At 42.8% G+C, this 25413-nt stretch overlaps 1 protein-coding gene across 26 annotated transcripts in view; it reads left to right on the top strand.

The window, feature by feature from the left end:
* The window catches only part of LOC118400733 (uncharacterized), a 126585-nt gene that overhangs the window by 2834 nt on the left and 98338 nt on the right, over positions 1-25413 (top strand). For 4 of the 26 annotated variants that reach the window (XR_008075341.1, XR_008075333.1, XR_008075329.1 and 1 more), the window contains exon 2: positions 3791-3889. The exons of 7 other annotated variants lie outside the window; for them this stretch is intronic. Coding sequence is in view for 6 of the 19 variants with exons in the window: in XM_052474733.1 (XP_052330693.1) it covers positions 6287-6358 (72 nt within the window). In the remaining 13 variants the exon portion in view is untranslated. Of the gene's footprint in view, positions 1-1948; positions 2215-2808; positions 3006-3790; positions 3890-3986; positions 4087-6181; positions 6218-6286; positions 6359-6880; positions 7311-25413 lie in introns of those variants that run through there. 15 more of the 26 variants (XM_052474738.1, XM_052474733.1, XM_052474736.1 and 12 more) reach the window with 14 other exon arrangements.

Below are 25413 nucleotides of genomic sequence, written 5' to 3'. Positions count from 1 at the left end.
TATCTGCTCTCACACAGTACATTAATAGATGATGATCCCTTGGGTTTTTCACAGTCCATCATAATAAGTACTTTTTGGCAACTTATGTGTTGTTGTCTAAGGTTCATTCCAAAATGCATTATCTCCACCAAAGCCCAAAGCTTACTAGCATTATAAAGATATCCATCAAGTTTAAGAGGTGTTACCACATTTTTGTAGAGATGTATCTGCGGGCCAGTGCAAAGACTCACATTGCATTGTAAGATCAGTCATGCATCGTACCCAGTTCCTCTTTACAAACATGCATGAGAAGCTATGACTTAGCAGAGCAGTATGGCTGTATCAATTGTTCTAGAACTGGTTCAAGAAAGAAGGTTAGGTTAGTTAGGCTACATGTGATCGTGCGTCACCATAACTGAAACATGGCCTTCTTTCTTTCACGGTTTCACGTCACGGTGCAAGTATTTGCATAAACTGGGAAACATTTGCATACATTTCAATTTCTCTGGCCGGCAGTGAAGGGGTTAATCAGCTGTGTGCTCTCAGTATACGCTCACTAGCAGAATCTGTCTGCCACAGCTTCTGCGCTAATCTTCTATCACAGCGCTGAAAACCAGAGGTGTTTCCAGAGGACAACAACACAGAGCTGGTTAGAGAAGCTTCAAACCAAACCACATACGCACACATACACACACACACACACACACACACACACACACACAGATCTTGGAGCAGTTGACCTCCACAGAATGTGAACATTAGCCACTAATATCTGACATCAGTATAGTTTATAAAAGTGTATCTGTTTGTCTCTGTCTTTCAGTTTCTGTTTAGACTACATCAAAGATAGAGAAGCTGTGCAGCCACACCATGTTCAATCATGTTACCTAATTAGGTAGCTAGCTAGCTGACAATCTGGTTGACCTGTAGCATATAGACATTTGTTGGCACAGAAAGAAAGGGGATTTAAAAATGATTGATTGAAATCCCCCCCACCACATTCTGACTGGGTTAATAACTTAATATTAAGTTAATATGGACCCATTGTCTTAGACTTGAAATCTAGGACCGGGATTCAAACACAGGGACTCTTATTTCAGCCACAGGGACTTGTGACTCGACTCGACTCAAACATTGATGACTTTGACTCAACTCAGAGTTAGCCATAGGGTCTTGTGAATTGCTTTAGTGACTCGACTACAACACTGCTGCCTTGACATGGCTACTACTACTGCTACAACTAACAATTCTAGCAAGGGCTATCCCAGCTTGGATACACTTTTCTGCTGCTCCCTCAAAAGCATTAAGCAGACATTTTTATTATATCTCCCAACTCATAACTCCCTGTTGGGGTGAGTCTATCTACAAATAAACACAGCAAGAAGATAACAACAGCTAACACAGGAAGCTGAAATCCTGGGGTCCGCCTTATGTTCCCTCAGTTCTACCCCATTTTGAACAGATGCTTTCATCCATGACCAGGCCATGTTTTGGCAGTTTTGCTGCACTAGGCAAGACAATTGCAGACATTCTCCAATCCGGCAAAAGATAGGCCTATAGTGTACAGTGTCGGCCTATAATGTAATTTTATAACTAGGCCTACCATAAGATAGCCTACCATTTTTAAAACATGCAGTTGCGTTGGATTTATCAACCGAGTCCCGATTCCTGACAAAAGCTTATAGGGACTTGTCCTTTAAGATATGAACATCAGTTATCCATCAGCTACCCAAGTTTATTACAAGTTTTCTTGAGGCTTTTGCAAAGAGATCAATGCTGATGTAACGGCCTACGTCTTCACAGCAGTACAAAGTTGAAATCACTTATTATCAGTACATTTTATTCCATCTTGTGAAACCAGGGTTTCTAGTGGAGGGTAAATGCGAATAGGATTTTTAAAAAGGCCTGTTATGAGAGAGAAGAGAGAGATGGTGAGAGTAGCTGAGTGCCTATAGTAAGAGATGGCTGTTAATATCACTAGGCTGTTTGGTCTGTGTGCAGGTAGTGAACCTGATTGCTGAGAGGTTAGGTTGCGAGTAAGAATCTTAACCTGCCATAAACTGCTTTTGTGTCAGCAAGTCTACAGACCATTCAAGTAGCTGCACTGAACACCTCACTAATACTGACTGTGTAAGCTACAAACCCAAATTGTCTAAGGAAATGTAGGTGACTGTCACGGTTTTCGTCCTCTTCTTCGGAGGAGGAGTAGGAAGGATCGGACCAATACGCAGCGTGGTAAGTGTTCTCATATTTTTAATCAAAACTGAACCCTACACAAATTGAAACCGAAACAGTTCTGTGTGGAAAACACAGACACAGAAAACAATCACCGATAACCAAAATGGGGAAAACAGGCTACCTACGTATGATTCTCAGAGACAACTATCGATCGACAGCTGCCTCTGATTGCGAACCATACCAGGCCAAACACAGAAATACAACATAGAAAAAGAACATAGACTATCCACCCCAACTCACGCCCTGACCAAACTAACACAAAGACATAATAAAGGAACTAAGGTCTGAATTTGACAGTGACAGTAATAATATTGCACACATATTCAGAAATCTGCAAGTTTTTATACTACTTCTATATTGCACCGTTACCAACATGATCTTTTTTTTTTACATCAATTAATTTCCCTGTAATCTGCTGAGATTGTGAACGTTTTCAGGCTTTGAAGGGAGTTTTGACTGGATTTACTAGAAATGTGAAATTGACCTGGCAAGCCTGTCTCTGCCTGAGCATGATCACAACAAAAGTAGCCGTGCAGCACGTTTTTAAAGGAAGAGGAGGATGGTTGCAGACGTTCGCATTCATGCAAGAAGCTAAGCTATTAACTAAACTGTTAACCAATATGTTAAATCAAATGGTATGTGGTGTATTGGCAAGCAATGCATGTTCCATTTGTCTTTATTTGTAATTAATGTTAGCTCATGTATGTCTTTCGGTGGAATCCAACATGCATTGACAATGTCCGAAAGCCGCGTTGTATCAGATATACTTCATCATGAGATTGAAATTGGTAGGCTCATCCAAACAATTCATTAACGTGCAATTGTTACTTTGCATGTTTTTTACCTTATATTTATTTACTGCTTGCTAATGATTAGCGTGCTAGCTAGTGGTTAGCGTGCTAGCTAGCGGTTAGCGTGCTAGCTAACGGTTAGCGTGCTAGTTTAGCATAATTGGTCAAAATGTCTTTGATTCAGAATACATGTTTGTGGTTAACAATGTTACATGCATTGGAAAATAACATTGCCAGTGTAACTTGAATTGGTTTACAAGCTAGCTAGAAAAGCCAGTTCCTTTTCATCTGTTTTGTCAAGTCATAAGCATGCATGTGTGCTGAAATGTTTAAATAAGTCCCTAATTTAATTATTTTATTTACGTTTTGGCAGTTTTTTTTTATCACCCTTTCTTACCCAAAGAGAAATAAGTTGCTAGTTAGTTTGGCTTTGCACTCAAAAGAGCGAATCACCACAACAGGAATAAGGATTGTGTAAAATTTGGTAGGACTGCCAATTCACATGTCTTCCTTTAGCCATATCACTCATACTGTTTCTCGTTTAGTCCATCCATAAAAGCAGATGTGCTTTAGTTGCATCCAGGAACTTGTATAATGTGCTTATGTTATGCTTATACTTGCTTTTTTACCTTGAAAGTGGTCTTAAAAAGGAATTTGTAATAGATGTTTGTGGGACCTCATTCAGTCAATGATAACAGTCATTGGTGTCCCCCAGCCCATCCCCTTTGTTGTGTGCCGAGCAAACTTGTCATTCTTTTAGAATCTTGTCTTTCTTTACGAAGGCACTGCAGAGGCTAAGAAGACATATGGAAACTCTAAAAGAAACATAATTCAACGTGTAGGCCAGATTTGAAAAGGAAATAATAAATCCCGAAGCTCAGGTTTGTCAGTTGTTTAGAATGAGGATACTGGGGATTGTGTAATCATATTCAATTGCCTAAGTGGCACATGACTAATTTAATATTATTTTATCCTTAGATGTCATACACCGAGGCTGCCAGTACCTCTGGATCGATTGTCCATGTGTTGGATGATGCACAACCGTTGGTCAGACCTGGTCAGAACTGACAGTGTTTACGTAAGTTAGAGGCTCCCACGCTGAGGTCTGTCCAACGCTGGTCCGACCAAGCTGACTCCACACTCCAAGACTGCTTCCATCACGTGGACTGGGACATGTTTCGTATTGCGTCAGATAAAAATATTGACGATTACGCTGATTCGGTGTGCGAGTTCATTAGAACGTGCGTTGAAGATGTCGTTCCCATAGCAACGATAAAAACATTCCCTAACCAGAAACCGTGGATTGATGGCAGCATTCGCGTGAAACTGAAAGCGGGAACCACTGCTTTTAATCAGGGCAAGGTGTCTGGTAACATGACCGAATATAAACAATGCAGCTATTCCCTCCGCAAGGCTATTAAACAAGCTAAGCGTCAGTACAGAGACAAAGTAGAATCTCAATTCAACGGCTCAGACACAAGAGGCATGTGGCAGGGTCTACAGTCAATCACGGACTACAAGAAGAAACCCAGCCCAGTCACGGACCAGGATGTCTTGCTCCCAGGCAGACTAAATAACTTTTTGCCCGCTTTGAGGACAATACAGTGCCACTGACACGGGCTGCAACGAAAACATGCGGTCTCTCCTTCACTGCAGCCGAGGTGAGTAAGACATTTAAACGTGTTAACCCTCGCAAGGCTGCAGGCCCAGACGGCATCCCCAGCCGCGCCCTCAGAGCATGCGCAGACCAGCTGGCCGGTGTGTTTACGGACATATTCAATCAATCCCTATACCAGTCTGCTGTTCCCACATGCTTCAAGAGGGCCACCATTGTTCCTGTTCCCAAGAAAGCTAAGGTAACTGAGCTAAACGACTACCGCCCCGTAGCACTCACTTCCGTCATCATGAAGTGCTTTGAGAGACTAGTCAAGGACCATATCACCTCCACCCTACCTGACACCTAGACCCACTCCAATTTGCTTACCGCCCAAATAGGTCCACAGACGACGCAATCTCAACCACACTGCACACTGCCCTAACCCACCTGGACAAGAGGAATACCTATGTGAGAATGCTGTTCATCGACTACAGCTCGGCATTCAACACCATAGTACCCTCCAAGCTCGTCATCAAGCTCGAGACCCTGGGTCTCGACTCCGCCCTGTGCAACTGTGTACTGGACTTCCTGACGGGCCACCCTCAGGTGGTGAGGGTAGGCAACAACATCTCCTCCCCGCTGATCCTCAACACGGGGGCCCCACAAGGGTGCGTTCTGAGCCCTCTCCTGTACTCCCTGTTCACCCACGACTGCGTGGCCACGCACGCCTCCAACTCAATCATCAAGTTTGCGGACGACACAACAGTGGTAGGCTTGATTACCAACAACGACGAGACGGCCTACAGGGAGGAGGTGAGGGCCCTCGGAGTGTGGTGTCAGGAAAATAACCTCACACTCAACGTCAACAAAACTAAGGAGATGATTGTGGACTTCAGGAAACAGCAGAGGGAACATCCCCTATCCACATCGATGGAACAGTAGTGGAGAGGGTAGCAAGTTTTAAGTTCCTCGGCATACACATCACAGACAAACTGAATTGGTCCACTCACACTGACAGCGTCGTGAAGAAGGCGCAGCAGCGCCTCTTCAACCTCAGGAGGCTGAAGAAATTCGGCTTGTCACCAACAAACTTCTACAGATGCACAATCGAGAGCATCCTGGCGGGCTGTATCACCGCCTGGTACGGCAACTGCTCCGCCCTCAACCGTAAGGCTCTCCAGAGGGTAGTGAGGTCTGCACAACGCATCACCGGGGGCAAACTACCTGCCCTCCAGGACACCTACACCACCCGATGTTACAGGAAGGCCATAAAGATCATCAAGGACATCAACCACCGAGCCACTGCCTGTTCACCCCGCTATCATACAGAAGGCGAGGTCAGTACAGGTGCATCAAAGCTGGGACCGAGAGACTGAAAAACAGCTTCTATCTCAAGGCCATCAGACTGTGAAACAGCCACCACTAACATTGAGTGGCTGCTGCCAACACACTGTCATTGACACTGACCCAACTCCAGCCACTTTAATAATGGGAATTGATGGGAAATTATGTAAATATATCACTAGCCGCTTTAAACATATAATGTTACTTACCCTACATTATTCATCTCATATGCAGTCGTCTGAAGAATCCTATGAAGAAAATCTGACCGGTATGCCTATACCTTACATACACATGGACCTATTCTTAATTACAATGTCCTTTTCAACATGTTTTCCAGGAGAGATGTCAGCGATTCGGGCCAAACAACCAATGACCAAGGGAAAACTGGGACAAAAGAGAGGCTCACACGGTAAGCATGTTTCCTGCTGCCTTCAGTCAGTGCATTTTCACTCTGTAGTGTCAACTTATGGCCGTACTGTGCTGGTCCAATCCTGTCTTTATCAGTTAGTGTATTTCCAACCATGCCAGCACAGAACGGTTCAGTTTGGATTGGACACAAGTCAAGACGTTAGATCTGGAACTAGTGTGTCAGGATAGATGATAACACAGAAGGATTACCACGCTTTACATTGTTTTTCTTGAGGGAGGGAACTTGATTTAATAGGTATTGCTTTTATTAGAAGGTTTACATTGCAAACAGATTGTTGGGCTTAGATTCCATACAGATTGAGTCTGCTTTGATGTCAGCATTGCACATTCTCCTCTCACATCCTTATCTATGTAGTTATTTAGTTGGGATTGTTAGTTTAATTTCAACACACTCTCTGCAGATACAGCTATAACCTTGTAGAGTTAATACAGAGAGATGTTCAAGTACGGTATTGTAGTCAACATTTATTTAATGTAGTCATTCATAATGCCATCTCTTTAGAAAGTTGACAAAGGAACTAAAAGGTATTGGTCGACAATAGAGGTGGATGCAGTTGAAGATTCCTTGATGAACTTTATCCGACTGGGGGAAAATGCCTGGAAAACAAGACTGTGAGAAATGCGTTTCTGCTTCTCCCCAAGCGCTAGTAAACAGGGACTGCAGAGCAGTACAGTTCTATGTACACAACAGAATAGTTGCAGATCAGAGAAAATAAGTGTATGAGATGCTTCTGGCTATCTTGGTGTACTTCTGAGGATTTAATGGGACTTACTTGACTTAAGCTCATAGGCAGATGACGAATGTCGTCTTTCTCACTGTTCAGGGGAAGTTTTTCCAGGTGGATGGTTCACTTTTGGAGTGACTAAGGTCTCAAGAATACAAAGCCTGCTGACTTTGAATGTTACAGAAAAATAAAGAAAATTCTAAACTATTAATCTGTTACTTGGATATATTGAATCCATTACTAAATTGGTTGTTCCAGTTTAAATACTTTAATGAAGAACTACACTACAGCCGTTGAGTTGCCTTCCGTGTTGCATCATTCTGGCATTCTACATTAATATTTTCAGTCATAAAATAGAAATAATGTGTCAAATATCGAGAATTTAAAATGGTTAATTATTTTACACTTCCATTAGGTACAACTTAGGCAGTTGGATAGCTTATAGACTTCATAGGAGGCATTCTCTCGATGGTTGATGGCAAAGCATTGCAATGCATTGAGTGGCTGCTGCCAACATACAGCCCCTTTAATAATGAATAATTTGATGTAATAAATGTATCACTAGTCACTTAAACAATGCCACTTTATATAATGTTTACATACCCTACATTTCTGCCATTTAAATAGTTGAGGCTGTGTGTAAGTTTATAGATGGTGTTCAAGGTACAAAGTGTTCAACCTCCTTTCTTACAGACCTTTAGTGCTCCCCTGTGGAATATCACGTGTCGTTACATGGGGATCAACATGTGTTTTTGAGGGTTGAAAAAAAAAAAAACATGGATAATGTTAGAATAAAATCATGCCGAGGAAGCTTTATTCAAAAGACGAAGGATGAGACACGACGTGTCGTACAGTGTCAGGCTTCAGTTCAAAAGAAAAACGATAGTCACTGCCTCGCAGTCCAACCAACAGTATTTTAAACTAAGCACAGTTTGAAGGCTAAGCAAGTCATTCATATTTCACAAACGTAAGGCAACACTACATCTATTCCAGATGAAGGGGTGCTTTTTATTCGTATAAAATAATAATTTATATAAGCGTTGTCTTATGTGGCACTATCTAGGTCTTTCTTGCAAAAGTGGGTTCTTTTGGCAAGAGAGACCTGGTTACCACAGAACCCAGCAGTTATATTTCATCTGCAGCTGTCTGCTTCCCTTACATGTGCAAGTTGAGACAGGCCCTTTTGACTCAAGCAAAGAGAACTTTGGCCAAATATTATGACAAACAAGCCTACTGGTCAGAAAATGTTGTTCAGCATTCTCGCATTTCATAAACACTGTGTTTGGATAGATCCTCATTTCCAATGCTGTAGTACAAATAGTTCCACCTGAGAATTTGTCAGTGTTGCTATATATTGAAAATGTGAGGAATTTTGGCGCGATGGTGTGAGTCAGATGTGCCTCCTTCGGATTAATACAAACTTGAATCGGAAATTCACTTATATTAGTCCGGTCAGCACTTACCTCTTCTCTTTGGTCAACAAATCCAATGAAGAAATAAACATTCTACTAAAAGGGTATACTTCATAGCTCACAAGAAACCAACAACACACACCACAGATCATTTAACTGCAATAAAACTTTATAGAAACAGAATTCTTTGGAACATGGTGATGATAAATTAACATTTGCCTAACTAGAATAACAAGTAGATTAATATTAATCTCTAGTTGATACTGAGGGACATATTCTATCATCACACCAGCGTACTAGATACTCTGGATACTCCTAAGGGTTGAAGCAGTCCATCTTCAGGAAGAGAACACTCTTCGAGAAGTTGCTCACCCAGGGATGAAAGTACTTTGACAGCTTGTGGCTCCTGTTGGGTCTCATAGGAAAAGTCTGTTCCAACAGTACTTCCGACAGTAGCTGCTGCTGCTCATGCAGAACAGCCCGGATCGGTGGGCGCTGGATCATTTCTGTCACCTGCCCTTTGTGGTTTGGGGTTGAAAGGGCAGTGTCGTCAGGGTTTGGCCGGGGTAGGTCGTCATGGTAAATAAGAATTTGTTCTTAACTAACTGCGCAATTTAAATAAAGGTAAAAAATAAATAAAATGAAGGTGTGCGTGTGTGCGACCCCTTACAACTGGCTTTGCTCCATCTCTTCAGAAAGAGACTCTTCATCCACCTCCAAGATCGAGGGCAGTGATGGAGAGACACACACTGGGAAGAAAGGCCCAGACTTAAAGTTAACGTCCCAGTGAATGGGCTTCACTCTCTTCCTGCGCCCTCGTTGGCTATTCTCCCGCTCGGCCTTGGCACGGGAGGCAGGCATGTGCCCCCGCTTGATAGGAGGCTGTTCTGCCAGTGGGACCAAGGGGGTCAAGAGGGTATCAAAGGGGCACTTCTCGCCCGCCTGCACGGCTCTCCTATTGGTCAGTAAAGGGGAGTGGTCGGTGCGACCTGTGTGGCTGGGCGTAGGTCTGGTCAGGGGGTGACAGCCATCATCTCCACAGACTAAAGGTGGACCACAGAGGAACAACCTCTCAGTGCTACTGAAGGACAGGGGCTCAGAGGGTAATATGATTTGTTTGTCACCCAGTTGCTCTGGTAGCTGCTGGTCCAGCATAGCAGACTGGATCTGTAAGAGCTGGATCCTCTTCGACACACGCCGTGATCTGGCATTGGCAGGCCGGGCTGGCACTGGGGAGGCAGGTGGGGCAGGCACTCGGCTGGAAGGAACCGGAGAAGCAGATGGAATAGGCACCAGAAGGTCAGGCACATGGCTGACCATTGGGGTAGGCAATGGGATGGCTATCTGGGCAGGTGAGGCTGCAACTGCAATGGTTGGCAGCACAGGGAAAGAATTGGTGCTCTCCCTCCTACCCATAGAGTTTATAAGCTCTAAGGTCTGATTAGGGAACCTCAGAGTGCTGCCATCAGTATGTCTTGTTATCCTAGCTATCCCGGTCTTGGGTCGAGCCAGGCTTCTGCTGGCCTGGACCTCCGGCTGGAGGACATCCACAGGAGAACATGGCGGCTGCAAGAGGCTGCCGTCGGACAGAGACCGTCTGGCCTGAGCAGGAGGAGAGCGGGGCCTTTGGTCCTGGATGTTAGACCTCTGGAGAGGATTGGCCTGGATCCTGATCTCAGACTGCCTGCATGGAGTCCCAGATAAAGGAGCAACTGCCTTGGCTGTAGTGGAGCATAAATTGGGTCTCCTAGGGATGCTTCCTGGTGTCTGTGGTCTGCTGGATTTAACCTCTGGCTCCTTATGGCTGGAGGTAAATGTGCTCCCTCCGGTTTTGGTTTTAACCGGACCCAGACGCTTGCTACCCATCTGTCCCTCCAGCTGCAGACGAGGCGTGGCACCTTGAGGGTGTTTTTGTTACTTTGGGCATTGAGAGAGGTCACAGTGAGCATTGGGAGCCTGATGGGTGGAGTGGCCGCTGGAAGCCTTCCCATGTCAGCCCTCTCTTTAGTCACATCCATGTTGTGGAAGTGGGATCGGCTATTCTTTCTCCCTGGTGGCATTGGCTGTAGGACAATATCACTGGCACACCGGACACTGAGGATGTCTGTCAGGTTGTTCTCAGAACTGTTCTGACTGGTCTCTTGTGTCCTAGTCCTGGACTTCCTTCTGTCTTTCATGGCTGTGAGAGTCACAGTGGAAGAGCAAACAACATGTTTGAGAATAAGAATATAGAATAAATTACATATATTACAATTTAATTTGATCAAAGTTGTTATTATAAACTAGTGTTTCTCCACTTTCAAAGGACATTCCAATTCCTGCCAAAATGTTCACAAATTCATAAAAATGAAAGATTCACAGACTAAGGCCTACCTTCAATTTGGACTTCCAGATAATTTGCACACGTAGGATTTGACTGTACAGTTTCAACAAAATATTATTGAAAACAGAAACACAAGACCACAATACCTACTTTAAAGAAATACTTTTTTGTCACAAATCACAAAACATAACAGTTTTTCTTACAGTTATTGATCAAATAAAGTTCTCATAATATAAAAGTAGTGTATTTGAGATTATTAGGTCCTACCTCAGTTCAGGAAGAGCATCAATGACCTGGTCTATGGAATTTCTTATTTTAACAAAAGAATGCTTCATTATGACATCATGTACATTATGACATAGTAGCCGTCCACATAATAAAAGTTTGTCAAAACCACTTGAATAGGCATGAAATGTCAAATTGGGTACAATAGGCCTAATTCAACAATTGAATAAAAATAATCGTTTGACAGTAAATGTTCAGTTTATTGGCTTTTATTTTCATTACAGTAGTGGTTTTGAATGTATTAAAATGAGAGTAGACCTAGTGAGTTACGTGGAACTCGATCGCTCATTGAACATCTGTGTGGAACGTTCGCTGCTGAAGCCACACAGACGCCTTTGAAAAACATTCACGATTTTAGTTTCATATTCAACTTATTACTGCCAATAAATTCCCAGTACTGAAATAAATCTGACAATCGCAATTATCTATTTATTATAGCATCCTCTTAGAACGAGAATCACTGTGCTGTCAATGTTTTGATGATTATGTCCAAGTAGGAACATAGCTACAGGTATTTTGACTTCTATACTATAATAGTAGCAGTTGTGTGTGTTTTCCTGTCGTGCATTCGTTTTGAGTCAACGCTAAACCCACAATATTTTGGTTCCATTTGGTGTTAGCACCGTCAATAGGGAAGTGACATGCCTGATGCCTAAATTAATGTTGTCGACCAAACACATTTCAATTTCACTTTTGAAATACAATAAATAGCCTGTTAATTTGTCGACAAAACAAGTTAATAAATGATATGTTGGCTTCACATCTCCTGAAAGTTAAAGAATGGAATTAAGCCAGTGTCTTAGATTGAACTATCCAAGCAGTAAATATATCCTTTAAAATGTTGATACTTGGTTGCTTTGTCAACCAAACACAATTCAATTTTACATTTGTAATACAGTAAATAGCCTAAAGTTAAGGCTCTCTTACAAACTAATGTAACAGTATTTATTCAACCTTAAAATAAGTAACAGATCCATGGCCACATTTTCAGGTTTCTGTAACTATACATGTATTCATTCATATGTCAAGTTAATCATATAAAATGTGCATGTTCAAGATAGCATGCATACTATAGGTTGTGGAGATCTGTGGAGATATTCACAATTGCTGTAGTCAATGTAGAATCTCGAACGGCACTGATCACTTGCACCATGTCATCTCAACTTCAATCCAGGTCATTTGGTTTTGCTATTTGATGAAGCACAGTGTGGTTTAGTCGCCAGGGTTGTGGGTGCGATTCCCACGGGTGACCAGTGTGACCGTATGCTAAATGTAAATAAACTAAAAGCTAAAATGTAAATAACCAGTGGTGGAAAAAGTACTCAATTGTCATACTTTTTTTTTTACAATATAGTTATTGGCATTTCTTTTCTTTTTTCTTTTACAATTTAACAATCATCAGAATATGATACAGATAATGCCCTGTTATTCCTTCCACCTAAACAAAACACCATGCTACATGGGAGCACATTGTTCAAAACCCTTCCCTCCCCAACACAGGAACTCCCCCCGTCCTCCCCTCTACTGATATTAGCTTCACTGATTAACAACAAAAAAAGAAACAGAATGACCTTCACATTCCATGCTAGAAAATAAATGATTCAACACAAAAACAAATAATAATAATAGATTAATGAAGAAAGTAGTAATGAGGCAGCTAAGGTGACGTCTCTAGAAACTACTGAAAGTCCCCCCAGACATCAGTAAATTCAAAGGGTTTATTACGTCAATTGTATGTTATTCTTTCAGATGGAATTATAGGAAGATAGTTATTTTAGCCACATCTGCTTGCTTGGCGGAGTGTCACTCTTCCATATAATAGCTGTGGATTTATTGGCTGCAATGACTGCCAATTGAATGAATCTGGTTTTGCTACAAATATTAACTGGTAGAACAGAATCATCTCCAAGAAGAATAAGGGAAGGATCTAGTGGTACCATCATATTAGTGACCTGTGATAAGATCTGAATAATGTCTTTCCAATAATTGCTTAGTTCAGGGAAGGACAAAAACATATACATAACTGTGCACACTCCTGTTTTACACCTTGGGCAAAATGTTAAATATTTAGAAGTGATCTTGTACAGTCTCTCTGGTGTAAAGTAGACCCTATGTAAAATATTGAATTGCATCAACTTGTGCCTTGTGTTAAATGAAAGACGCTGAGCATTTAAAATGAGCTTTCCCCATTTCTAATCCTCAAATATGAGACCAAGGTCATCATGCCACTTCATGCAAGTTTTCAGAGTTTCATCATTCCCCAACAGAGCTTGAAGCCTTGAGTTCATGTAGGAAATGAAACCTTTTACCCCTTTCCTCTCCAGCCACAGTTGATCAGTTTTAGGTTTACTCATGGGCTGAATCCTACCTCCCTGCTGAGTGGCAATATAATGCCTAACCTGTAGGTACTTGAAGAAAAGAGTTTGAGGTAACTTAAAATGAGATGCCAGTTGTTGAAAGGATAGTAGTTCACCTTCTCTATAGAGATTACCAAATGTTTTAATTCCTTTGTTGAACCAAGAAAATGTAATACCATCTCTCAGGGCTTTGGGAAGATGTGGTTATTATAGAAAGGTGTTTGTTCATATATAGATCTAAGCTCTTCTGTTTGTTTACAGACTTCAATCCATAGATTTAAAGTGTTTTTAATGAAAGGGTTGTTTATGAGACCTAACAAAGCTTTAGGTGGGCTAATATAAGGTATAGATGCCAATGTATCAGGGGTTAGACACTCCTCCTCTATCTATCTCCCAGAGGGTGAACTTGTTGTTGTATCTTGCCATATCCACACAGTTTATATATATATATTTTTTTAATTTTACCCCTTTTTCTCCCCAATTTCGTGGTATCCAATTGTTGTAGTAGCTACTATCTTGTCTCATCGCTACAACTCCCATACGGGCTCGGGAGAGACGAAGGTTGAAAGTCATGCGTCCTCCGATACACAACCCAACCAAGCCGCACTGCTTCTTAACACAGTGCGCATCCAACCCACCAATGCGCCGGAGGAAACACCGTGCACCTGGCCACCTTGGCTAGCGCACACTGCGCCCAGCCCGCCACAGGAGTCGCTGGTGCGCGATGAGACAAGGACACCCCTACCGACCAAGCCCTCCCTAACCCGGGCGACGCTAGGCCAATTGTGCGTCACCCCCACGGACCTCCCGGTCGCGGCTGGTTACGACAGAGCCTGGGCGCGAACCCAGGGACTCTGATGGCTTAACCACTTAACCACTGCGCCACCCGGGAGGCCATATCCACACAGTTTAACTGAGATGCTCAGTAATACATTCTCTGACATCATTTCCGGTCACAACTTGCAGACTTGTTTTCGAGTTGCTGTGCGTTTTGTTGCCAACCTATTTTGCTACCTGACAACTTTACGGTTTTTAACTTTTTAATTACCGTTTTTATTTTTTTTTTTTCCTCAACTTTTTCACTCCGGACGCTTTATCTGGACACGATTCGTCAGTACCTCCAACAGCCGAAGCTATGTAGTAACATTAACATGATGCCTTCTAATTGCAGTCGCTGTACTCATAATATACAGGAGAACGGTCGCCTTACGGCGAGGATAGCTGTGCTACAAGCCCAGCTTCAGACGCAATCGTTAGGCAAGGGTAATTTCAGTGTAGGAAAGGATGAAACAGCGCCTGTGCCATCAGTAAGTACAGATAGTAGTATAAATCCCCTCGCACGGTCCCCGCAGCCGGACAACCTTCTCACGGTTTCTGGAAGGAAATGCTGTAGGAACGCTCAACCGGTGTCGCTCATTCAGCCGACAGAAACTTTCAACCGGTTTTCCCCAGTCAGAGTCAGAGAGGCCGAATCTTCTCTGGTCTCTACTCCTCCCGTTACGGGATCTGAGATGCCGAAGCTTCCCACCATTAGCTCTGACAAATTGAAAACTGTAGTCATTGGCGACTCCATTACCCGCAGACTTAAAACGAATCATCCAGCGATCATACACGGTTTACCAGGGGGCAGGGCTACCGACGTTAAGGCTAATCTGAAGATGGTGCTGGCTAAAGCTAAAACTGGCGAGTGTAGAGAGTATAGAGATATTGTTATCCACGTCAGCACCAACGATGTTAGGATGAAACAGTCAGAGATCACCAAGCGCAACATAGCTTCTGCGTGTAAATCAGCTAGAAAGATGTGTCCGCATCGAGTAATTGTCTCTGGCCCCCTCCCAGTTAGGGGGAGTGATGAGCTCTACAGCAGTCTCACAACTCAATCGCTGATTGCAAACTGTTTGCTGCCCCTCCCAAAAGATAGAATTTGTAGATAATTGGCCCTCTTTCTGGGACTTACCCACAAACAGGACCAAGCCTGACCTGCTGAGGAGTGACGGATCTATGCAGCCTACTCAATCACTTTTTATAGCTACTGTTTACAGGCCTCCTGGGCCATATACAGCGTTCCTCACTGAGTTCCCTGAATTCCTATCGGACCTTGTAGTCATAGCAGATAATATTCTAATCTTTGGTGACTTTAATATTCACATGGAAAATTCCACAGACCCACTCCAAAAGGCTTTCGGAGCCATCATCGACCAGTGGGTTTTGTCATCTCTGGACCTAGTTTTGTCTCATGGAATAAATGTTGTGGATCTTAATGTTTTTCCTCATAATCATGGACTATCGGACCACCATTTTATTACGTTTGGAATTGCAACAAATAATCTGCTCAGACCCCAACCAAGGCACATCAAAAGTCGTGCTATAAATTCACAGACAACACAAAGATTCCTTGATGTCCTTCCAGATTCCCTCTGTCTACCCAAGGACGCCAGAGGACAAAAATCAGTTAACCACCTAACTGAGGAACTCAATTTAACTTGCGCAATACCCTAGATGCAGTTGCACTCCTAAAAACTAAAAACATTTCTCATAAGAAACTAGCTCCCTGGTACACAGAAAATAACCGAGCTCTGAAGCAAGCTTCCAGAAAATTGGAACGGAAATGGCGCCACACCAAACTGGAAGTCTTCCGACTAGCTTGAAAAGACAGTACCGTGCAGTACCGAAGAGCCCTTACTGCTGCTCGATCATCCTATTTTTCTAACTTAATTGAGGAAAATAAGAACAATCCAAAATTCCTTTTTGATACTGTCGCAAAGCTAACTAAAAAGCAGCATTCCCCAAGAGAGGATAACTTTCACTTTAGCAGTGATAAATTCATGAACTTTTTTGAGGAAAAGATTATGATTATTAGAAATCAAATTACGGACTCCTCTTTAAATCTGCGTATTCCTTCAAAGCTCAGTTGTCCTGAGTCTGCACAACTCTGCCAGGACCTAGGATCAAGAGAGACGCTCAAGTGTTTTAGTACTGTATCTCTTGACACAATGATGAAAATAATCATGGCCTCTAAACCTTCAAGCTGCATACTGGACCCTATTCCAACGAAACTACTGAAAGAGCTCCTTCCTGTGCTTGGCCCTCCTATGTTGAACATAATAAACGGCTCTCTATCCATCGGATGTGTACCAAACTCACTAAAAGTGGCAGTAATAAAGCCTCTCTTGAAAAAGCCAAACCTTGACCTAGAAAATATAAAAAACTATCGGCCTATATAGAATCTTACATTCCTCTCAAAATTTTTAGAAAAGGCTGTTGCGCAGCAACTCACTGCCTTCCTGAAGACAAACAATGTATACGAAATGCTTCAGTCTGGTTTTAGACCCCATCATAGCACTGAGACGGCACTTGTGAAGGTGGTAAATGACATTTTAATGGCATCTGTCCTCGTGCTCCTAGACCTTAGTTCTTTTGGAGAGATTGGAAACCCAAATTGGTCTACACGGACAAGTTCTGGCCTGGTTTAGATCTTATCTGTCGGAAAGATATCAGTTTGTCTCTGTGAATGGTTTGTCCTCTGACAAATCAACTGTACATTTCGGTGTTCCTCAAGGTTCTGTTTTAGGACCACTATTTTTTCACTATATATTTTACCTCTTGGGGATGTTATTCGAAAACATAATGTTAACTTTCACTGCTATGCGGATGACACACAGCTGTACATTTCAATGAAATGTGGTGAAGCCCCAAAATTGCCCTTGCTAGAAGCATGTGTTTCAGACATAAGGAAGTGGATGGCTGCAAACGTTGTACTTTTAAACTCGGACAAAACAGAGATGCTTGTTCTAGGTCCCAAGAAACAAAGAGATCTTCTGTTGGTTGAATCTGACAATTAATCTCAATGGTTGTACAGTCATCTCAAATAAAACTGTGAAGGACCTCGGCGTTACTCTGGACCCTGATCTCTCTTTTGAAGAACATATCAAGACCATTTCCAGGACAGCTATGTAACAAGGCAAAACATTCTGTCCAAAAATGATGCAGAAAAATTAATCCATGCTTTTGGCACTTCTAGATTAGACTACTGCAATGCTCTACTTTCCGGCTACCCGGATAAAGCACTAAATAAACTTCAGTTAGTGCTAAATACGGCTGCTAGAATCCTGACTAGAACCAAAAATGTATCATATTACTCCAGTGCTAGCCTCTCTACACTGGCTTCCTGTCAAAGCAAGGGCTGATTTCAAGGTTTTACTGCTAACCTACAAAGCATTACATGGGCTTGCTCCTACCTATCTCTCTGATTTGGTCCTGCCGTACATACCTACACGTACGCTACGGTCACAAGACGCAGGCCTCCTAATTGTCCCTAGAATTTCTAAGCAAACAGCTGGAGGCAGGGCTTTCTCCTATAGAGCTCCATTTTTATGGAACGGTCTGCCTACCCATGTCAGAGACGCAAACTCAGTCTCATCCTTTAAGTCTTTACTGAAGACTCATCTCTTCAGTGGGTCATATGATTGAGTGTAGTCTGGCCCAGGAGTGGGAAGGTGAACGGAAAGGCTCTGGAGCAACGAACCGCCCTTGCTGTCTCTGCCTGGCCGGTTCCCCTCTTTCTCTGCCTCTAACCCTATTACAGGGGCTGAGTCACTGGCTTACTGGGGCTCTCTCATGCCGTCCCTGGAAGGGGTGCGTCACCTGAGTGGGTTGATTCACTGATGTGGTCATCCTGTCTGGGTTGGCGCCCCCCCTTGGGTTGTGCCATGGCGGAGATCTTTGTGGGCTATACTCAGCCTTGTCTCAGGATGGTAAGTTGGTGGTTGAAGATATCCCTCTAGTGGTGTGGGGGCTGTGCTTTGGCAAAGTGGGTGGGGTTATATTCTTCCTGTTTGGCCCTGTCCGGGGGTGTCCTCGGATGGGGCCACAGTGTCTCCTGACCCCTCCTGTCTCAGCCTCCAGTATTTATGCTGCAGTAGTTTATGTGTCGGGGGGCTAGGGTCAGTTTGTTATATCTGGAGTACTTCTCCTGTCCTATTCGGTGTCCTGTGTGAATCTAAGTGTGCGTTCTCTAATTCTCTCCTTCTCTCTTTCTCCCCAGTCCACCTGGCCGTGCTGCTGCTTCAGTTTCAACTGTTCTGCCTTATTATTATTCGACCATGCTGGTCATTTATGAACATTTGAACACCTTGGCCATGTTCTGTTATAATCTCCACCCGGCACAGCCAGAAGAGGACTGGCCACCCCACATAGCCTGGTTCCTCTCTAGGTTTCTTCCTAGGTTTTGGCCTTTCTAGGGAGTTTTCCTAGCGACCGTGCTTCTACACCTGCATTGCTTGCTGTTTGGGGTTTTAGGCTGGGTTTCTGTACAGATCAAATTCAAATTTATTTATATAGCCCTTCGCCCCAAACAGCAAACAATGCAGGTGTAAAAGCACTTTGAGCACCCACCCTTAAAAGATTTAGATGCACTATTGTAAAGTGGCTGTTCCACTGGATGTCATAAGGTGAATTCACCAATTTGTAAGTCGCTCTGGATAAGAGCGTCTGCTAAATGACTTAAATGTAAATGTTAAATGTAATATCAGCTGATGTGTGAAGGGCTATATAAATAGATTTGATTTGATACAACTGGAAGTCAGGTAGAGTGAGTCCTCCTTCTGAGTATGGTTTGCATAAAGTTGTGAGTTTCACTCTGGAGGGTTTACCTTTCCACAGAAATGAAGAAATCTTCCTATTAAGTTGGGAAAATACTTTGGGAAAAGGAAAGGGAAAGGTTTGAAAAGGTACAAGAATTTTGGTAATATATTCATCTTTACAAAATTGACCCGCCCAATAAGAGAAATTGGTAAATCCCGCCATCTATCCAATTCCTCCCCAAAATGTTTGAGAAGTGGATTATAGTTCAGTTGATATGTCTTAATAATTTCAGAAGGAATTTGAAATCCAAGATATGTCATTTTCTGTGGTTTCAAGAAAACGGTTGGTCTAAGATTGGGTTCTGCATAGCTGCCCTGTTAAAAGGCATAATTATGTTCTTCGATTTATTTTATATCCTGAAAAGGTCCCATATTCGTTTAGGATGTCAACTAATGTTCGGAGTGAAATTTCTTGTTTAGTGAGGTAAAGCAAAATGTCATCAGCATATAGCGAGACCAGATGTTCACGTCCACCTATACAAACACCATGGATGGATGAGATCTAAAAGCTTCTGCCAGTGGCTCTATAGCCAAAGAAAATAGGAGCAGACTAGTGGGACAACCCTGTCTTATGCCACATGACAGGGAGAACTGTGAGGAAATGTTTCCATTAGTCAGGATCTGAGCTACCGGACATTTGTACATTAATCTAATCAGACCTACATACTAAGGTCCAATATTCATTCTCTTTTAAACTTCTAACAGGTAGTTCCATTCTATGCGGTCAAAAGCTCATTCCGCATCTAATGATGCCACCAATACAGATTCTTGGTCATTCTCTATCATTTACATTTACATTTAAGTCATTTAGCAGACGCTAGAACTCTACATAAATACATAATATTAAATAATCTTCTGATATTATCAGGAGATGAGCGGTTTCTTACAAAGCCTGTTTGGTCCATATCAACCAAGTCCGGTAGAACCTGATCCAGTCTAAGAGCAATGAGTTTCGCAAGAATCTTATATGAAGTGTTCAATAGAGATAGATATTGGTCAATACGACACACAAAGCATAGGATCTTTCCCAGGTTTTAACAAAACTGTGATCAGTGCCTGTTCAAGTGTGTCTGTGAGCTTTTCTGTCTCTATGGCATAATTAAACATACTGCAAAGAGGCTCAATTAGTTTGGGTAAAAAGGATCGATAGAATTCAATAGGGAATCCGTCTAACCCTGGTGATTTTCCCCCAGCAGTGTTGAAAATGGATTCCTAATTTTCTCTGATGTTATCTCTTTCTCCAAGTGCTCTCTATCCTCATCAGTTAAAGTTTGTAAATTGGGTTTCTTCAAAAACTCATGCATTGTGGCAGGGGCATCCCCTTCAGACTTTACATTTTACATTTAAGTCATTTAGCAGACGCTCTTATCCAGAGCGACTTACAAATTGGTGCATTCACCTTATGACATCCAGTGGAACAGCCACTTTACAATAGTGCATCTAAATCTTTTAAGGGGGGTGAGAAGGATTACTTTATCCTATCCTAGGTATTCCTTAAAGAGGTGGGGTTTCAGGTGTCTCCGGAAGGTGGTGATTGACTCCGCTGTCCTGGCGTCGTGAGGAGTGTGTTCCACCATTGGGGAGCCAGAGCAGCGAACAGTTTTGACTGGGCTGAGCGGGAACTGTACTTCCTCAGTGGTAGGGAGGCGAGCAGGCCAGAGGTGGATGAACGCAGTGCCCTTGTTTGGGTGTAGGGCCTGATCAGAGCCTGGAGGTACTGAGGTGCCGTTCCCCTCACAGCTCCGTAGGCAAGCACCATGGTCTTGTAGCGGATGCGAGCTTCAACTGGAAGCCAGTGGAGAGAGCGGAGGAGCGGGGTGACGTGAGAGAACTTGGGAAGGTTGAACACCAGACGGGCTGCGGCGTTCTGGATGAGTTGTAGGGGTTTAATGGCACAGGCAGGGAGCCCAGCCAACAGCGAGTTGCAGTAATCCAGACGGGAGATGACAAGTGCCTGGATTAGGACCTGCGCCGCTTCCTGTGTGAGGCAGGGTCGTACTCTGCGGATGTTGTAGAGCATGAACCTACAGGAACGGGCCACCGCCTTGATGTTAGTTGAGAACGACAGGGTGTTGTCCAGGATCACGCCAAGGTTCTTAGCGCTCTGGGAGGAGGACACAATGGAGTTGTCAACCGTGATGGCGAGATCATGGAACGGGCAGTCCTTCCCGGGAGGAAGAGCAGCTCCGTCTTGCCGAGGTTCAGCTTGAGGTGGTGATCCGTCATCCACACTGATATGTCTGCCAGACATGCAGAGATGCGATTCACCACCTGGTCATCAGAAGGAGGAAAGGAGAAGATTAATTGTGTGTCGTCTGCATAGCAATGATAGGAGAGACCATGTGAGGTTATGACAGAGCCAAGTGACTTGGTGTATAGCGAGAATAGGAGAGGGCCTAGAACAGAGCCCTGGGGGACACCAGTGGTGAGAGCGCGTGGTGAGGAGACAGATTCTCGCCACGCCACCTGGTAGGAGCGACCTGTCAGGTAGGACGCAATCCAAGCGTGGGCCGCGCCGGAGATGCCCAACTCGGAGAGGGTGGAGAGGAGGATCTGATGGTTCACAGTATCGAAGGCAGCCGATAGGTCTAGAAGGATGAGAGCAGAGGAGAGAGAGTTAGCTTTAGCAGTGCGGAGCGCCTCCGTGATACAGAGAAGAGCAGTCTCAGTTGAATGACTAGTCTTGAAACCTGACTGATTTGGATCAAGAAGGTCATTCTGAGAGAGATAGCGGGAGAGCTGGCCAAGGACGGCACGTTCAAGAGTTTTGGAGAGAAAAGAAAGAAGGGATACTGGTCTGTAGTTGTTGACATCGGAGGGATCGAGTGTAGGTTTTTTCGACTTGTACAATGTTTCATAAAACTCCCTGAAGACTAGATTAATTTCCTCAGGACTGTGAACAACTGTGTTACTGGGTAGCTTAATAGAGCTAATAACTCTACTAGCATCTGCCAAGGAAGCAACTTTCCTGCTTTATCTCCATGTTCGTAGTGGTTTTGTTTTGTTCTCCTGAGAGTATTTTCCACTTCATGGATCGTCAGGGTGTTATATTCCAATCGCTTTGAGTCTAATTGTTGTAGAGTTGAGTCGTCAAATGTTACACTATGTTCATTTTCCAGATCTGTAATTTCGTTCTCCAACGAATCTACTTGAGCCTTATACATCTGACAAGCATCTGAACTAAAGGGTATGATTTGCCCCCTCAGATATGCAAGGAGAGCTTCTCATAAAATGAGGGATGAGGCAGAGTTGTTATTGGTGCTAAAAAATGAAATGTTACAAATGTGGGACTATTTAGTAAGTATATACCAAACCTCCATCTTCTTGAGGTGGCTGTGCTCTACAAACTGGTACTGAAGCCAGCAGGGCAGAATGATCTGATATACATCTTGGTAAGTACTTACACCCAGTAGTTAAACTTCCCCAGGCTGCAGGAATAAGTTATAAGTCTCTTCTAGAGTAACTGTTATGGACAGGGGAGTAACAATTAGTATTCTTTAACCTTTTGGTTGAGAAATCTCCATAAGTCTACGAGTCCAAAGTGTTTAATTTCTGCTTTTAACATTTTAGCTTCCTGTGTGAGGTTGATACTATTAGAGGAACATCTATCACTGGAAGGGTCCAGTACCAAGTTAAAATCCCCTGCCATTATTATCTCTGATGATGGGCACATTAACTTCAAAAAGATGTCTTGGTAAAATGTAGGATCATCATGGTTAGGACCATACACAACCACAATGGTAAAGGGCTCAGTATTAATGAAACCTTGAATGATCACAAACCTTCCCCCTTTGTCTTTATTCTGAAATTGTATCTGAAAAGGGCAATGCTTTTTAATGAGTATGGCCACCCCTCATGCCCGAGATTTGAAAGATGAATAATGCACTTGGCCCACCCACGCTCTTCAGTTTATCATGCTCAGCGTCAGTCAGGTGTGTCTCCTGAAGAGCTATATCAACCTTATGCTGCTTTAGATCATTCAGAATGCGTTTGCGCTGACTGGGCATTTAGTACCCCTAATGTTAAGTGTCACAAAAGTATAGTTATTAGGTGCAGACATCTTTTTTTTCAATTGAAAGTTTTATTAAGTTTTCTTGTTTTTCAATCAACCAACAAAACACATTCCACATTCACAGATGTGACAGGCTTTAAAAAATAAAAAGTCAGAAAATAATAATACATTTAAAAAAATTAAAATACAATTAAAATGAATGATAAAGTCAAATAAAAAGCATTTCTTTTTCTTAATCTATATATTTTCCTTGGTACATATATATACATACATACATACATACATACATACATACATACATACATACATACATACATACATACATACATACATACATACATACATACATACATACATACATACATACATACATACATACGTACATACATACATATGTACATACATACGCACATATACATACACCCACACACATACGCACACGTACTCAAAACTAAATTAAAATAAAAACACAAAAAAAAACATATAACACTTGCAGCAGCACTATCAAGGTTCTTATCAGCTATTTCTAGCATTCGCTGAGACGACGGGCCAATAATTCGTTTTTAGGTTTTACAGTACCTTACACAACATGTATCTCCAAAATACATGCATATAGGTTCCACTTTCAGAGGTACATCTTTCACAGTTAGAGACATATCTGTTTTCATTCTACGGAGTGTCAAAGGAGTATAATAAAATTTGTACAAAAATTTGTAATTAGATTCTTTCATTTTTACACTTGTAGAGGAGCAGTATACCCTGTCGCAAACCTCCGCCCATAACTCACCACTGATAGTCAGACCAAGGTCCTTTTCCCAGATTATTTTCATAGGAGTAAAGGAGGAGCTCCCTTTCTCAGAAAGGAGTCTATAGATGTAAGATATTTTGCCTTTAATGGATTGTGCTGTGACAAGAAGGGTTTCAACTTCATTCAACTGAGTTCTAAACCTCCTCTTGGAGGTAAATGAGGAAATTACATGTCTAATTTGAAGATATTTTAAAAAATGGGATCTTGGCACATCGAATTCACTGCAGAGCTCTTGAAAGGATTTCAGTGTAGTGGTTTTCTGATGAAATAGGTCTGAAAAGGTCCTGATTCCTAGAGTATGCCAAAGATTAAAGTTGGCATCCCTCAGGGCTTTTGGCAAGTCTGGGTTGCCTACTATAGGCGAGTGAGAACATATTTGGGAGGAAATGCCCAGGTATTTCTTACAGTCCCTCCACGCTAGTAGGGTGCTGTAAATCGCAAAGGTTTTGGCTATGTTGCCCACTTCACTAAAGTTGTTAATGAATATAATTGAGCTTAAGGGAAATGAACCACAGGATTGGGCTTCTATCTGAATCCACGTTGACTCTTGTCTGTTTGTGATCCATGTTAGCATGTTGCGGATTTGGGCAGACCAGTAGTACAATTGAAGGGAGGGAAGGGCAAGACCACCTTTAGATTCAGGTTTTGAGAAAGTGGAAAACTTGATCCTAGGTTTTTTTATTGCCCCATATAAATTTGGTGATGCTTTGGTTAGTTGTTTTGAAGAAGGAAACTGGGAGATAGCATGGGAGCATCTGAAATAAGTAGTTCAGTCTAGGGAGGACGTTCATACGGATTACATTAATTCTTCCTACTAAGCTAATTGGGAGGGAGATCCAGGTTTGGAGATCGTTCTTGATTCGATCCAGGAGTGGAAGATAATTTTCCTTAAAAGGCTATTCAGATCTGGTGTTATGAAGATCCCGAGGTATTGAAACCCCTGTGTTTTCCATTGGAAAGGACTAAGTGTCTTCATAGAGCTGGTGAGTGTAATATTGAGAGGGCAGACAGTGGATTTGTTAAAATTGATCTTATAACCTGAAAACTTGCCATACTGAGCAATTGTGTCTAAAATGAGAGGGAGGGATTTCTCAGGGTTGGATATGTAGAGCAAGACATCATCCGCGTAGCGAAATCTTGTGCTGCAGGCCGCCTGCAGAAACACCCATAATACTTGGATTGCTCCTTATCAGCTCTGCCAGAGGCTCCGCCCCCAACAAGTAGAGCAGCGGGGACAGCGAGCACCCTTGTCTTGTGCCCCGTTCCAGAGGGAATCTGTCAGAGTTCAGTCCATTAGTAGTCACCATGTCATTTGGATGAGAGTATAGTGATTTGATCCATTTAATAAAATTTGGGCCCATATTGAACTTTCTAAGACTGAAAACAGAAAGCTCCACTCCATCCTGTCAAACGCCTTCTCAGCATCCAGTGAAGCCAGCAGGACAGGGGTCTTTTGTGCGTTTACTTGATC

Source organism: Oncorhynchus keta, chromosome 22, assembly GCF_023373465.1.
Source record: "Oncorhynchus keta strain PuntledgeMale-10-30-2019 chromosome 22, Oket_V2, whole genome shotgun sequence".
In the NCBI taxonomy this organism is placed as follows: domain Eukaryota; kingdom Metazoa; phylum Chordata; class Actinopteri; order Salmoniformes; family Salmonidae; genus Oncorhynchus; species Oncorhynchus keta.
The sequence above is the reverse complement of the archived record's forward strand: the minus strand, read 5'-3'. Positions and strand labels throughout refer to the sequence as shown.